At 47.9% G+C, this 13874-nt stretch overlaps 1 protein-coding gene across 1 annotated transcript in view; it reads right to left on the bottom strand.

Annotated features, from left to right (window-relative positions):
- Positions 1-5648, bottom strand: part of SLCO5A1 (solute carrier organic anion transporter family member 5A1) — a gene marked incomplete at both ends in the record, with an annotated part of 63325 nt that extends 57677 nt beyond the window's left edge. Inside the window, one exon of the mRNA XM_079533654.1 lies at positions 4724-5648. Within this exon, the coding sequence (XP_079389780.1) occupies positions 4724-5648 (925 nt within the window). The remainder of the gene's footprint in view (positions 1-4723) is intronic.
- Between the last annotated feature and the right edge of the window lie 8226 nt (positions 5649-13874).

The following is a 13874-nucleotide window of genomic DNA, read 5'->3' as shown; positions in this document are numbered from 1 at the left end:
AGCCACAAGGTAACTAGACACTGGATCCCAACCATTCAGTCCCTGGGAGAAGGTACAGACAAGCCAGTGCTCAAAGGCTGCTTTCATGTCTAAGTTTCCAGGCTTCTCTGGGGAGCTCTGCAAGCCCAGACACTTGTCTGCCAGAATCAGGTCGGCGGCAGAGCTCTCCTGGGAGGAGAGGAGCCGTGCTCTAAGCAAGCAGCATTCCTGAGCACCAGCAAGAAGAAGGGGCACTCCCAGGCCCAGAAGGTCTAAGCAAATGCAGCCAATGAGGCTGGTACTTCCAGGAGCTTCGGGCCCCACCTCAGCTGCAGAATAAGGCAATAAAACTGCATAGCTGAACTTCAAGTAATTATTACAAACTGTGTCTGCTGCCTGATCAGCATTTTAACATAAAGGAGGTTACAGAAATGCCAGAGGAGCACAATACTCAATGTTCCGAGTAATAAATCATCTGCGTGGGAACAGAGCTCAATCCGATCCATGTGTACGCGCAGCCCCCTCAGCTGCACCCTGGGAGGCTGTAATGGTCTGAGAGCACAGTGCCCAGCTGCAGCCTGCCCTGCTCCCAGAAAGCAAACAGCTGCTCATGGGCAGCTCTGAGCATCAGCCCACGGATGAACTAAGGTGTAGTTTTCACTCAGATAAACCGATCCCACAGCTGAGAACAACCTGAGCTCACTGCTCTTTTAAACAGGAAATCCAGTGAGCAATAAAAAACGCTGGTGAGCATTTTTGCCAATTTCAGCTTTGATACTCTTCTGCTAATGTTAGAAATAGCAATCCACAAATGGTCCTCCTGAAAACAAAGACGGAGTCCAAGTATTTTAGAAACACGTCTAAATATTTATTCTTCTTCCAGGGCAGGAAAGGATTTTACTTCCCTAGTTCTCATGCCATTATCTGCACCAACCTCAGTTACATACATCTATACGTTTTTTCTGCTGTTTTCTCATAAAAGCTTTATCCTTGCATTTCATAACTATTGTTTCTTCTCTAAACTACTGAAAGCCTACCTTCTGCTAAATCTGCATAGGCCATTTGCTAATAACCCATCATCACCAGCTAACAGCATTCTTGAATAAGACGATAAAGCATCCTTAGCATAACAACTAATCCATCTACAAGTCCTTTCTGGAGGTTACTAGTGAAAGCCAGATATTTCTGAATGCTGAAATATTCTCATCAGTGCAATACTTCTGTAAATTCCCATACTGTCCTCTTATGTATGAATTTTCTAAGTAAATTCTTTTGTTATTAAAATAGGCACTTGCAAAAGAAGTAAAACATTTTAAAATTATTCAGGCACCATAATGCAACTACAAAACCTTCCAAGTACCACAGCTAATTCCAGGAACAGCTCCTATAGTTCATAATGCAAGTGCAGAATGACCTCACAGTCAAGACAAACTATCAGATCCCTAAAAAAAAAAAAAAAAAAAAAGAAACAACTCCACTGTGTTTAAGTTTCAGAATTTGACAGCAAGGTACAAAAAGCCTTTAGAAGTCCAATCTGACTCTGAATGTGAACTGGAAGAGTTTTCACCCTGATGTACCTCCAAGAACAAGCTGCATGCCTGGGGTACTCTACCCTACAGCCAAGCACCAGAGGACAAGATTTGAGGCGCAGACAATGACAACTTTGTGGTCTGATTTTTGGGCTGTCCTGTGTGGAGCCAGGAGGAGTTGGACTCGATGACCCTCATGAGCCCCTTCCAATTTGGGATATTCTGTGATTCTACAACTTAGTGATTCAGCAGTTTCTACAGAAGATGTGTACCTTCCATTTCGGATTATCTATGTTTAAGGGAGTCAGTCCTTGCATTTCCCAGGCACCTGCTATAATCCTGGCTTGCTTCCAAGCCTGATGCCACGCATTTTCTCCAGGTCAGCCCTGTAGCATCAAAGCCCCGCCAGGCCAAGGGGCTGAGCACCCCGAGCTTCACAAGGGAGAAACATCCCATAGGAGTGAGCTCACACACTGCCGTGCAAGCGCCCGGACACTCGTCCCCTTGGCACCTTTGTCCTACTAAAAGCAACACACCACCTTGCGAACTGGCACCTGGCCACCCCAACAGATGGACTGGAGTGCAGGCAGCCAAGAGACTACGTATAAGCACCAAATATGTTTTTGAGAGGAGGACTTCCAGCCAGGAATGTTAAAACAGCTGTCCGCATTGAGCTTGCATGCCTACACTTAAGAGGATATGCTATTGCCACTCGAGCCCTGAGCTGGATTAACTTGAAAAATAAATAAAATAGCCTCCACATCCACATAAGGTGAGCTTTTGCAGCATCAGGATTAGTGATGCTGAGGGGGCTTCACCATCCATCAGTCAGCAGGCAAACTGGAAGGGCTGAAGTGCTCCGAAGTTGTGCAGATCCATAGAACTTTTCTCTTGTGCATGCTTCCTAACAAATGTTTTTCAGTTGAACACGTATTTAAATCTGTTTTAATTAAAAAGCACAGCACGCAGTACCAGCCTGATTTCCAACAAACACATTGGTGACTTTACACTCTGCACTGGAGGATACCTCTAGTTTGAAATTAGCCATCTTCACTGAGAAGCATCCTTGTGTGAAAGGAATGCTTTCACCAGGCTTTCTCTTCTTTTCAAAACCTCTAAACATTCCAGCCCAAGATTTTTGGTTAGCTTTTGGCTACATACATCCACAGCATTCAAAGCTGTGTTAGATGGAGCCCTGGCAATCAGCACACTTGCCTCTATGGTCCCACAGTGTGCCTGGCCAGGCTGCCCACTGCCTATGAAGGTCTCTCTTCAAGAACTGAAACATTCCAAACCACAGAGAAGCACCAAGCACAGGTTGCTCACGCCAACATGACCAACTATTTTTTTTCTTTCCACAGAACTCAGATTCTACTCCTGCACTTAAACACTATATAGCTTAAAAACTGACAGGAAGCAACTAGTGAATCTTTTAAATGTGCTTTGTGTTCATGTTAACTCTCATTTCCCAGCGGATAGATCAGATGGCTGGCACAAAACCCACATTCACACTTCAGCTGAGTATCTCACCTTCACTTTTCTCATTCACTACACACAAGCATCCCATCTATGTGGACATTCCCAGTATAGATCAAAGCAGCACTCATCACCTGGCTCCCGGCTCACCCACAGCCTTCCAGCAGTTGCTGGTGTCTTTTACCTTTGCTAAGGCTTTGAGGCTGATCTCTGCAGCAATTAAAAGCTGCCTGAGTCATTTTGCCATGACTTCCTGTGGCAGCAGAAACTCACAGCAGCACAGCTTCTCCTGCACTGAGGATTTCCAATAACCTTACCTCCCCCTCACTAGGGCTCTCTCCCTCTCACTCCACTCCTCTCCTTTGCCCTTCATGTCTCACCTGCAGCCAATTCCCTCTCTTTTTCCCTTGTTTTTAAGAGTGGTATGAAATTACCTGTTGCCAAAATCTTCAGCCCACTCTCTACTGCTCCAAACTACAGTTATGGACCTCAGCAACGAGACACTTTGTTCTTCCAGGCTAAGCTAGATTTCCATCCCAGCACACTTTTCTCAGAGGCTGGGGAGCGCAGGAAAATGCTGTGTAAAATATTTCACCAGGCTGATCAGCAGTGCTGCGAGAACAGCAGAGAAAACACAGCTAATACCTACACTTCCTTGTGAAGCCCAAAAACATTAGGGGCTTTCTCAAGACACTACACATAGAACTGACTTTAAAATGGTTCACAGAGCAGTCGTGTTGCTGATGAATAGGTCACAGGGAATAAGAAACACAGATATGGATCATTAACTTTCTCTTAACAAAGTAATTACACACACACCATGTGCGTTCCTGTCATAAATGTCTATTTTACAGGGAATGATTACCTCCAAGGTTATTGCAAAGATGCAGCAAATTAACTGGCAATGGGAATGCTGAGCAACCACTTAAGCAGCTCTCCCAGCACCATCAGTGCCTCCCTTAATCTGAGAATGATTTGAAGCGCCGAGATTCATTTCTCACAGAATCACATAAGATACCAGCAGAGCACAGGGAACAACTAATCCTCCTTCATACTACGCACACTATCAACAATGTACAGTGTTCCCTATCATCTCCAATCCCCAAATAAGTTCAGTACATAGTTAACCAAGAAAATCCTTTCTCGCATGATAGGAACACCTCCTGTACCTGCCAAACTCCAGTGCAGAGGGCTGTAACTTTGGGGTGTTCCTCGAGCTCCCATAACTGAGCTCTAACCCTGAAGGTGTCACTTACTGTTATATCCAAGTTCTTTCCAACTGAGTTCCCACATGACTTATTGATGCCTGCCAAAATTCATTGCTAAATAACTTCTGGGAAAGTAAAACAAACAAAACATGTAAAAATCTGTCAAAGTATTGATAAAACATCAGAATTATAAATACTCCAGATGAATGGCACGCTGGCCAAAATTTAGAAATGCATTTTTTCTGCATTAGCAAAAAGAACACTGTTGAAGGGGCTGAGCTAACTGTAGCACTAATTGCAGAAGTCACCTGCTTATGATGGGGAAGGCGACCTTCTCTGATGTCCTGCTCCACACTGTTACACACTGCCTGAGCTTCACCTGTCACTGCTGGTCACCATCCCACAAGAAAAGGGACGGAGGGGGAGGGCATTTTATCACAGGAAAGCACAGCAAATTTATTTGGAAAGTTTCCTTTGGAAGGCAACCTGATGCTGTTCAGAAGGCACAGAGCTCAGCCAGAGATGCCTTACCTAGGTAAAGCGAGGCGTTCTCTTTCTTGACATTGTCATCCAGGTAGGTTGGTCCCAAGGTATAGATGGGTGTGGAGCCCATGCCGATGAGAATTTGGGCACAAATGAATAAAGCTACATAGAGGGAGTGATCGTTCCCACCGGAATCCTTGATGCAGGCCGGCGAGTCCCACTGCTCCTTGGCGGTGCCGTTGCCGGTCACGCACAAGCCCTCGTTGCTGACGGAGGAGTTCAGCTCCTGGATCTGGTACGGCGGGGAGATGAAGTGAGGTAGGGAGAAGAGAGCGGCCCCCAGGGCGATGAAGAAGCCCCCGACGGCCAGCCAGAGCGGCCTGCGCCCGCGCCCCCCGAAGTAGCTGATGAACACCACCACCACCAGGCTCCCGATGTCGAAGCAGCTGACCAGCAGCCCCGACTCCGAGCTCTTCAGGCTGTATCTCCGCTCGATGGTGGTGATGACGCTGCTCAGGTAGCCGGAGACCATGAGGGACTGGATGAAGGTCAGGAAGCACATGCACACCAGGAAGAAGCGCGAGTCCGCCAACACTGCCCGGAGGCACGCTCTGCCCGGCGGCCCCGCCAGCAGCAGCGGCGGCGGAGGCGGCGGGGGGGCTCCGGGGGACACCCCTCTCCCGGCCGCCGCCGGCTCCGTCCTCCGGGGGAAGCTCCCGATGGCGGCGGCGGCGGCGGCGACAGGCGGGGTGCCGGCAGTCCCGGCGGCGCCCGACCCGTTCTCGGGAGCCGCCGGGACGCCGGCGCTCGGCGAGGCATCGCCGCCGCCCCCGGCCGCCAGGGGGGAGCCGAGCGCGGCCCCGCGGCCCAGGGGCGCCGCCCCGCCGATTGCCGGCAGGCTGCGGCACCGCGCCGCCGCCGCCCGCTCCGCCCCGGGGCAACGCTGCTGCGCCGCGCCGTCCGCCGAGGCCATGCTGCGCGCTGCGCCTCACAGCCGCCCGCTCGGCTCCATCGCCGCCGCGCGTCGAACGCGCTGAAAGAGCCGGCGGGAGTGCAGCATCGCGGGGAGGGGAGGAGGGAGGGAGGGGACAGGGGTGGCCCTAGCCGCGGCCGCACGTGTCAGCCCGAGCCACTTCTGGCTCCATCCTCCCTCTGTCGCGCTCAAGGGGCCACCCGCCCTCCGGGACGGCCCCGCTGCCGGCGGCTCCCGACTCCCTCCGCCGCGCGGCCGCGCTCGGCATCCGCCCGCCGCTCCGCCGCCCGCATCCTCCTCGCTCGCTCTGGCTCTCGAGATCTCTCTCTCTCTCTCTCCGCGCCGCCGCTGACGGAGCTCTGGGGACCGCCGAGCTGCGGGACGGAAAGCAACGCGGCGGTCAGCAGCGCACCTCCCGGCGCTTTGCACCCTCCCCCCCCTCCGCGCACCGGGAGCGCCCACCGCCTCCACGGGTTTACATAAGGCACAGGCGTGTCCGCGGAGCGCGACCCTACGCCAAAGGTCGCCGTGCCACGCTTTTTATTTTCGAGCCTAAAAATAACCGCGCAGAAATAAACACCCGGCGAGGGGGGGAGAGCGGCACGGGCGGGGGTAAGGGGAACAAAGCCAGGCGGGAGCCGTGCCCCCCCGGAGCCCGCCCGGCGCTGCCTACCCGAGCGTGGGGCGCGGGAGCTCCTTTGTCCGCTTTGTCTCCGACTCGGGGCGGGCGGGGAGGAACGCGGCCCCTCGCCGCCGGCGCCTGAAGCCCGGTGCCCCCCGGCCGCCTCCGCCTCCGGGCAGCGCAGGCGCGAGCGCAGCCCGGCTCGGAGCCGCGACGCCGGCTGGTGCCCGGCTACCTCCGCCCCGCTGCCGCTTCGCGTCCCGTTCCGAGAGCGAGACGGGCCCGCCGCCAAAAAGGCACCTCTGGCAGCGCCGGGCGGCACCGAGGGCGCTCCGCTGTGCTTTGTAAGGGAGGTGAAATCTGCGGAGGGCGATACACTAACTACTGCGTGTGTTGCGAAGTGAGAGGAAAGAACAAAGGGATTCCGTAGGGGAAATAAAGAAGCACCCGACGGCCCGCGCTGTGCAGGGTCCTGTCTGCAGCGTGAGCCCGAAAGTGGGATACACGCACATCTGGGGAACGCAGTTCAGGGTGCGCTCGTCAGGGAGCTTCCCCTTCGTGCCCTCCTGCCGGTATGTGCCGTGTCCTCAGTCACGCTTTCGTTTCCTCTCCAGTTCCTCTGGTTTAAAAGCTCCTGCACGCTGTGGCGTGCGTTGTGCTCTGACAGAGGACGCACTGACTGAGACATTCCTCTTTGTGACCTAAGCGTTACCATAAAATAATCCTAAAGAATGCGCGAAAATCATATCCTATGCATTTCTGAAGAGATAACACCTGGTGCTTTTCGGATGTGCTGCAGGATCTCAGTTTGGTTTGTTTCTCCTCTGAACAAAAGCAGTGTTTAAGTCATCAGATTGATTTACTTACACATAATCCCGGTCAATAGGACCATAAGATTCTATTGTCTATTTTAGATTGGTTCTCAGTAGATGTTTCTGCCCACATAGCACTTAGCCACCTCAAATGCAGCACAGCCCAAGCCATGCTTTTCCCTTCCAGGCTCTCACCCCGCTTCTACTGTTTATAGGGTACCCCGAGTCCAGTGGTTGTTGGGCCTTTTATGCTGGTTTTTTCAAGGATCCATTGCATCTCAGTGCTTCATTCTACACAAGGTCCCTGACCCATCATTGACACATGCATATACAGAGTCTGCTCCGAGAGTAATGCCTCCTATTTTATTATGTTGCCCGCAATACCAGTGGTGGATGTTGGTGGTATGGCAGTAGAGATTGAACCTTCCTGCCACTATGCCATTACATTTTGTTGCTGTGTGACAGATGGCTGCAGAGAGGCAGTCCAACAGAATGGCATCTGACATGAAAGTGCTTGTGAAGCAAAGGTGAGTCACTGAATTATATTCCACGTGGAAAAAAATCACACCCACTGATTTAATTGAGATTCATTTCTGGAGATCAAACAGTGGATGTAAGCACAGTGAGGCGGTGGGTGCTGCATTTCAGTAGTGACCACAGTGACAGTGGGCCACTTCCACTGGTGCGCTTTTTTATGAGCTCAGCATGCAGGCTCTTATTCATCACTGGGAAAAATGTACAGCTAGTGGTGGTGACTATGAGAAATAGTTTTGTAGCTGAGAATTTGCTCTATCGTATAGTGTTATTTTGCTCTTTGTATCTATTGTTGTTATCATGGAAATAAATAGGAGAACTTACTTTTGGAGTGACCTACATAGTTTCCATTTGTGAGGTTAATGATGTGGGCTGACCAAAGGCCACATGCTATGGCTGTGATGGATTTGGGAATCACATGCTTCTGCTGGCACAGGGAGCTGTTGATGCCTGGTGAAGTGTTGGACCCTGGTCTGTCCCAGGCCATGAGGGGAGTAAAGAGCCCTGCTGAAGGTTCTGGGGGCCAATGGGTCTGCTTCTCCTTCAGAATTTCATGTACGCAGCCACTATACCACAAATGCAAATAAATCAGCTTTTCTTCTTTCCCTGTTTCGCTAACACTGCTGCCATTTTTGGGCAACATCTGCTCTTCATTCCCAGCCCAATATTAATAAAGCAATAAGCAAAACAGGATGTGCATTAGGAGGCTAATGGGTTGTGGGTCCTCCTGGAACGCAAGCACTGGGAGTGTAAAGTGAGAGGACAAGTGAGAGCTCCTCAGGGAACCTCAGCAAGACTATGTCCTAACAAGCCCCTGAGGGCAGCTCTGAGAGCAGCTCCAATTTTGTTTGAGACTTCGGGCAGCAGATCTAAACTAAAGAGCTTGTTTAGTATGAGAAATGAGCTTAGCCACACTCAGATTGCACAGGAAAGTGTCCAGATGGGTTTTGAATAGCTCCAGCAAAAACTCTCTCTGCAGCTTGTTCCAGTGCTCTGTCATCCTCAAGGTAACAAGTTATTCCTCACGTTTGTATGGAGCTTCCTGTGTTCCAGTTTGTGCCCACTGAGCCTTCTTCTGTTGCTACACAGTACTGAAAAGAGCCTGGCCCCATCCATTTGACTCCTGCAGGTTTTATATTTATAGCACTGATAAGACTCCTCCTCAAACTTGACTTCTCCAGGCTGAGCAGTCCCAGTTCTCTCATCCTTCCCTCATATGGGAGATGCTCCAAGACACTAATATCTCTGTGGCTCTCTGCTGGACTCTCTCTGGAAGTTCACTGTCTTGGGCTTTCTTAATCATTGTGAAAATGGGACCAAAAGCATCAAATCTTTGTGTCCATGTTCTATATGTGTACACAAAGAAGAAAAACAAATTTGAATGTAGAAAGTCTCAGGTGTTCGTTAAACATAAGGAGCTTAAATAATAAAGTGAAACAATTATAATTAAAAAAAAAAAAAGCAAGAAGGGAAAGTGCAGAAGAAAGAAACTATGCGCATTTTATTTTTCTACATGCTGTGAACCTCTGGAGAGCATCCTGATGAATGATAAGTGACAAACGAGGAGTGAAGGGCTGTAATTCCCAGTGCTGCAATGTCTGACTGTACCAGGAGGTGTGCAGTGGGCAGAAGCCAGGGGGGGATGCAGGGAGTTACAGAGTAAGGGAAGAGCCTCAGTGGTCTGAGACTAGGGAGGGGAGAGGGCCTTCCCTCTGACCTTTGTTATTAAACACTAGGATACTCTGATTAAAAAATATACACTGCTGTGGTACCCTAGCACAAATAAGATGTGCAGTGATACGTGCCTTGAATGTAAAGGCACATTTAGTGCTTACTGTTATTTCCTAGAAACCCTAGTCTTAAGCCTTTTTGTCCTACTGCAACAGTAGTATCAGGCATGGGATAGACAATATAAATGGGAGAGGCAAAGGGAGTTATATGCAGCCTTTCTACTCTATTTCACTCCTGGTGTTCACATTTTCTCTCTGAAAGCTCCTTTACTACATCCTGCTTTTAAAGTGGTGCAAACATTCATTTGAAATTATGGCAAGTGCTCTTTGAGCCCAGGATCAAAGCCACGAGCAAAGACTGAAGCAGGTTTCCTCCTTACTCTCATTCACCAGGATCTTGCTTTTCGGTGTCTGCTGCTTTATTTCAATGTCACCTTTCCACAGCCTCTTGGCAATAATTCTGTGTTCACGTATAACCTGATGTATTTATATTCAGTTAATGTATGTGTTATGACCTTAGCTATCCTTAAACATTATTTTCCTTTCCACACTTACATGCCTTTATGCGTGCTGGTTTTAGATGGTGACAAAGACAAAATTAAAGTTTGAATCTGCTTGAATTCTTTGTCCATATCCAAATTCATAATTCCATATTAAAATAGAACATTTGCTCATTGTTTTTGTCCCCTGCATGATCATTAGCTTCTCTCGGGGGAATTGCACTGGCAAAATCACAGAATATCAGCATGACAATAGAAGAAACATGGAAGAATGCCACTAAGTAAAAATATCCTCTCCCCAAGTCAGTGTGCAGGAACATAAACAAGTCTGGGAGCTCCTGGATCACCTCCCCTTCCCCTTGAAAGGATCCACAGCAGGATCCTTCTCAGTCTGGTGTGACCACAGCACTCCCTAAACACCAGCATCACCAACCGCAGAACTCATCCTGTGAGAAACTTGGGGGCCTTAAACCTAAATCTATAATGCACCATTAAACAGAGAGAAAGAAAGAAATCGATTCCATTGCCAATATCTAAATTAATCCACAGTGTGTCCACAGGCACATCAGGTTCATTTTTATGGACCATGCAGGTCTCTGAATTTGCTGCCTGGAATCAGTGCTTGTGCCTTGACACAAAGGGAAAGAACATTTGTGCAAAGCAGTGCCTTTAAAAATCATAGACTAGTTTGATTTCTGAGTAGCAATAAAGGAATTGAAAGCAGCTGGGTATAGTAAAAGGTAGCAAAAATAAGGGTAATGCAGGATTTGCTAGGAGAAGGAGTGATGAGAATACACTCACATGAAACACATTTCTCTCTAAACTGGGATTTCACATCAGTGATTTGTTAAATCTAAGAACATTAAAAGTGTCCTTCAATTACGAGTACAGAAGTTAGAAGTTAGCTTCCTTCTCTTTTAGCAAATCTGAAAAGAGAGAAAACTACTGAAACAAGGAAAACCATAATCTGAGATAATCATAGAATCATAGAATGGCCTGGGTTGAAAAGGACCACAATGATCATCTAACTTCAACCCCTTGCCATGGGCAGGGTCACCAACCATCAGCCCAGGCTGCCCAGAGCCACATCCAGCCTGGCCTTGAATGCCTCCAGGGATGGAGCATCCACAACCTCCTTGGACAACCTGTTCCAGTGCGTCACCACCTCTGTGTGAAACATTTCCTCCCAAGAAAATCCATAAGGATTCTACTCCCAACATCTGGAATTGCAAAGCCCATTTAAAGCCCTGGGACTACTGTACAGCTTCCGCACTTCTACCCAGAATATGAAAACCAGAAAAGAATGCAGTGGGCTATTGGCAAATACAGAGTCTGCAGTGAGACAGTGTAGAAAGCTGAGATAGAAAAAGAAGCCAGGACAGCATCTGGTGAATATGTACCAATGTTCAAAACAGATTTGGGCCAGATATAAGAGCAGGTTTTTGTTGTTTTTATAGAAAGGATGTTTTGCCCAGCAGGGCATATTTTACAGCCTAAGGGTCTCTATGCAAATAAAACTCACAGGCCTCTTAGAAGAATGCATGCAAAATTATCCCAAAGTTATGTATTTATTATTATAAGGCTGAAAAAAGAGACAAAGGAAATGCTCTAAGAGGAACCATATGCTGAAACATTATTCACCTTCTAATCCTTGAAAACATGTTTTTCATGTGGGCACTCTGGATGCTTATTTCAGAAAGCAGTAGCCTCTTGCAGCTGGTGACCCAAGAAGGCATTCAGGCAAGGCAGTCATGGGGTCTTAACATGAAATCCAATGGGAAATTCAAACTACTGCAGCCTCCCAGACTCTCTTGAAGACCACTCTACTACAGGAGATGAAACCACACACAGGGTGGGGCACTCATCTGTGCAGGAGGATGTAAAGTATTTGGTGATGTGCAATAGCTCTCTAAAGGGGTAAAATACAGACTATGCACTAGCACTGTGAGTTGCACAGCTCTTCTGCCTTAAAAAAACCTTGATTGCATGAGATGCTGCTTTCTATTAGCACTTAAAGGGAATGCACCAGAGCCCCAAGGTCCCTGAGATAAGGAGATACTATGTAGATAGAGATATCTGTTCTCCCCTAGGGTGAGAGAAGGGCCAGAATCACCTTGTCCTCACACCAAGCCAGAAGGACAAAAGCAAAAGACAAGTCATTTGTGGCCAATTATGCTGCAATGCACTGGCAAAGGTAAGAGCAACACAGTTCAGGTTCATTTTCAGTTTCACACAGCTTCATTTGTATTGAACACTAACTTTAATCTGGCAGTAAGGATTGGGTAGGAACTGGGGAAACTGTAGCACTGGAGCTGAAGTGAGAGACAGCAGAGCAGAGGTGCTGAGCTGATGGGTCCTGCCTTAGCAGGGCTGGTGTCAAGAAAGCCAGATGGAGAGATGTCAGACTGAGAGGACACCTTCCCAGAGGAAAAAATACAGACCCATTTTTTTCTTCTGCCCTCATCTCCTACTTCAGGCTTTCCTGCTGCCTCCAGTGTGATCCAGCGATCTTGCTGTCAAGAAGAGGAATGTGACTGTGCCAGTGCTTCCTTGAGTGATAACATTCTGTATCAGATAAGCAGGAGAATCCCTGTACAGCTCTTCTGCCGAAGGTCACAGATACCTATCAGAAACATACTGTCATGACATTCTGGAGAAGGTCTGTTCTCACATTAGCATTAGTCAACAGGTTAAATCTTGTAAGGAAGATGGGATATGCTCAGCAGAAATATTGACTAGACCAGACATTGTCAGAAGGGGAACTGCAAGAGGGGCTGAGGGACCACAAGTCAGTCTTTTGCAAACACAGTTTCCATACTGTTGTGGAAGGAAGTTCCAGCTGCTCCCATCCTTCACTCACACCAGCTGACAATTGGATCCTGGCTCGGTTACTGAGTAAATTCGATCTGTTATATCTGCAATAATGTCATTAATAATGCTGTTCTGACCAGTAATGCCATCTGCAAAAAGCTGAGGGTCTCAATGTGAAGGCTATTGACTCAAGGATGGCCCAAGACATAATTCACCTCAGCTGAAATCCCTCCTTTACCCAGATGGTAATCTTTTCTTCTCTTAAAAAATAAAATAAAATAAAATAAAATAAAATAAAATAAAATAAAATAAAATAAAATAAAATAAAATAAAATAAAATAAAATAAAAATTTATTTGTATTAATTGTTGACTTAATCCTAGATGTCAGTAGGGATCATTAAGACCAAGGTGCTGTGTAATCATAGAATCATAGAATTATTAAGGCTGGAAAAGACCATTAAGATCATCTAGTCCAACCACAAACACATCATCACCATGCACACTCACCATGTCCCTCAGTGCCACATCTTGAACATGTTGCTTGAACACCTCCAGGGACAATGACTTCACCACCTTCCTGGGCAGCCTGTTGCAATGTCTCAGCACTCTTTCTGAGAATAATTTTTTCCTAATATCCAACTGGTGGAACTTGAGGCCATTACCTCTTGTCCTATCACTGTTACCTGGTAGATGAGAGATCAGCCCCCACCTCACCACGCCCTCCTTTCAGGTAATTGTGGAGAGCAATTACATCTTCCCTGAGCCTCCTCTTCTCCAGACTAAACAATCCCGGTTGACTCAACCATTCCCCATGAGGCCTGTGCTCCAGATCTCTCACAGCTTCATTGCTCTTCTCTGGACATTCTCTGATCTCTCTTGTAGTGAGAGGCCCAAAACTGAACAGAGCACTTTGAGATGCAGCCTAACCAGTGCTGAGTACAGAGGGAAAATTACTTACCTGCTCCTGCTTACTATGCTATTTCTGATACAAGCCAAGATTCCAGTAAACCTCTTGGCCATCTGGGCACAATGCTGACTCATGTTAGCTCTCTGTCAACTAATAGCCCTAGATCCTTTCCCTCCACACAGCTTTCCAGCTATTCTGCTCCAAGCCTATAGTGATATATGTTCATCTTTGTAACCAAAATACAGGACTAGACACTTGGTCTTATTAAAGCTCATACAATTGGCCTCAGCCCATTGAGAAGCCTATCCA

This window comes from Tetrao urogallus (genome assembly GCF_951394365.1).
Source record: "Tetrao urogallus genome assembly, chromosome: 3".
Lineage (NCBI taxonomy): Eukaryota > Metazoa > Chordata > Aves > Galliformes > Phasianidae > Tetrao > Tetrao urogallus.
Note: the sequence above shows the minus strand (reverse complement) of the source record. Positions and strands in the feature narration are given on the sequence as shown.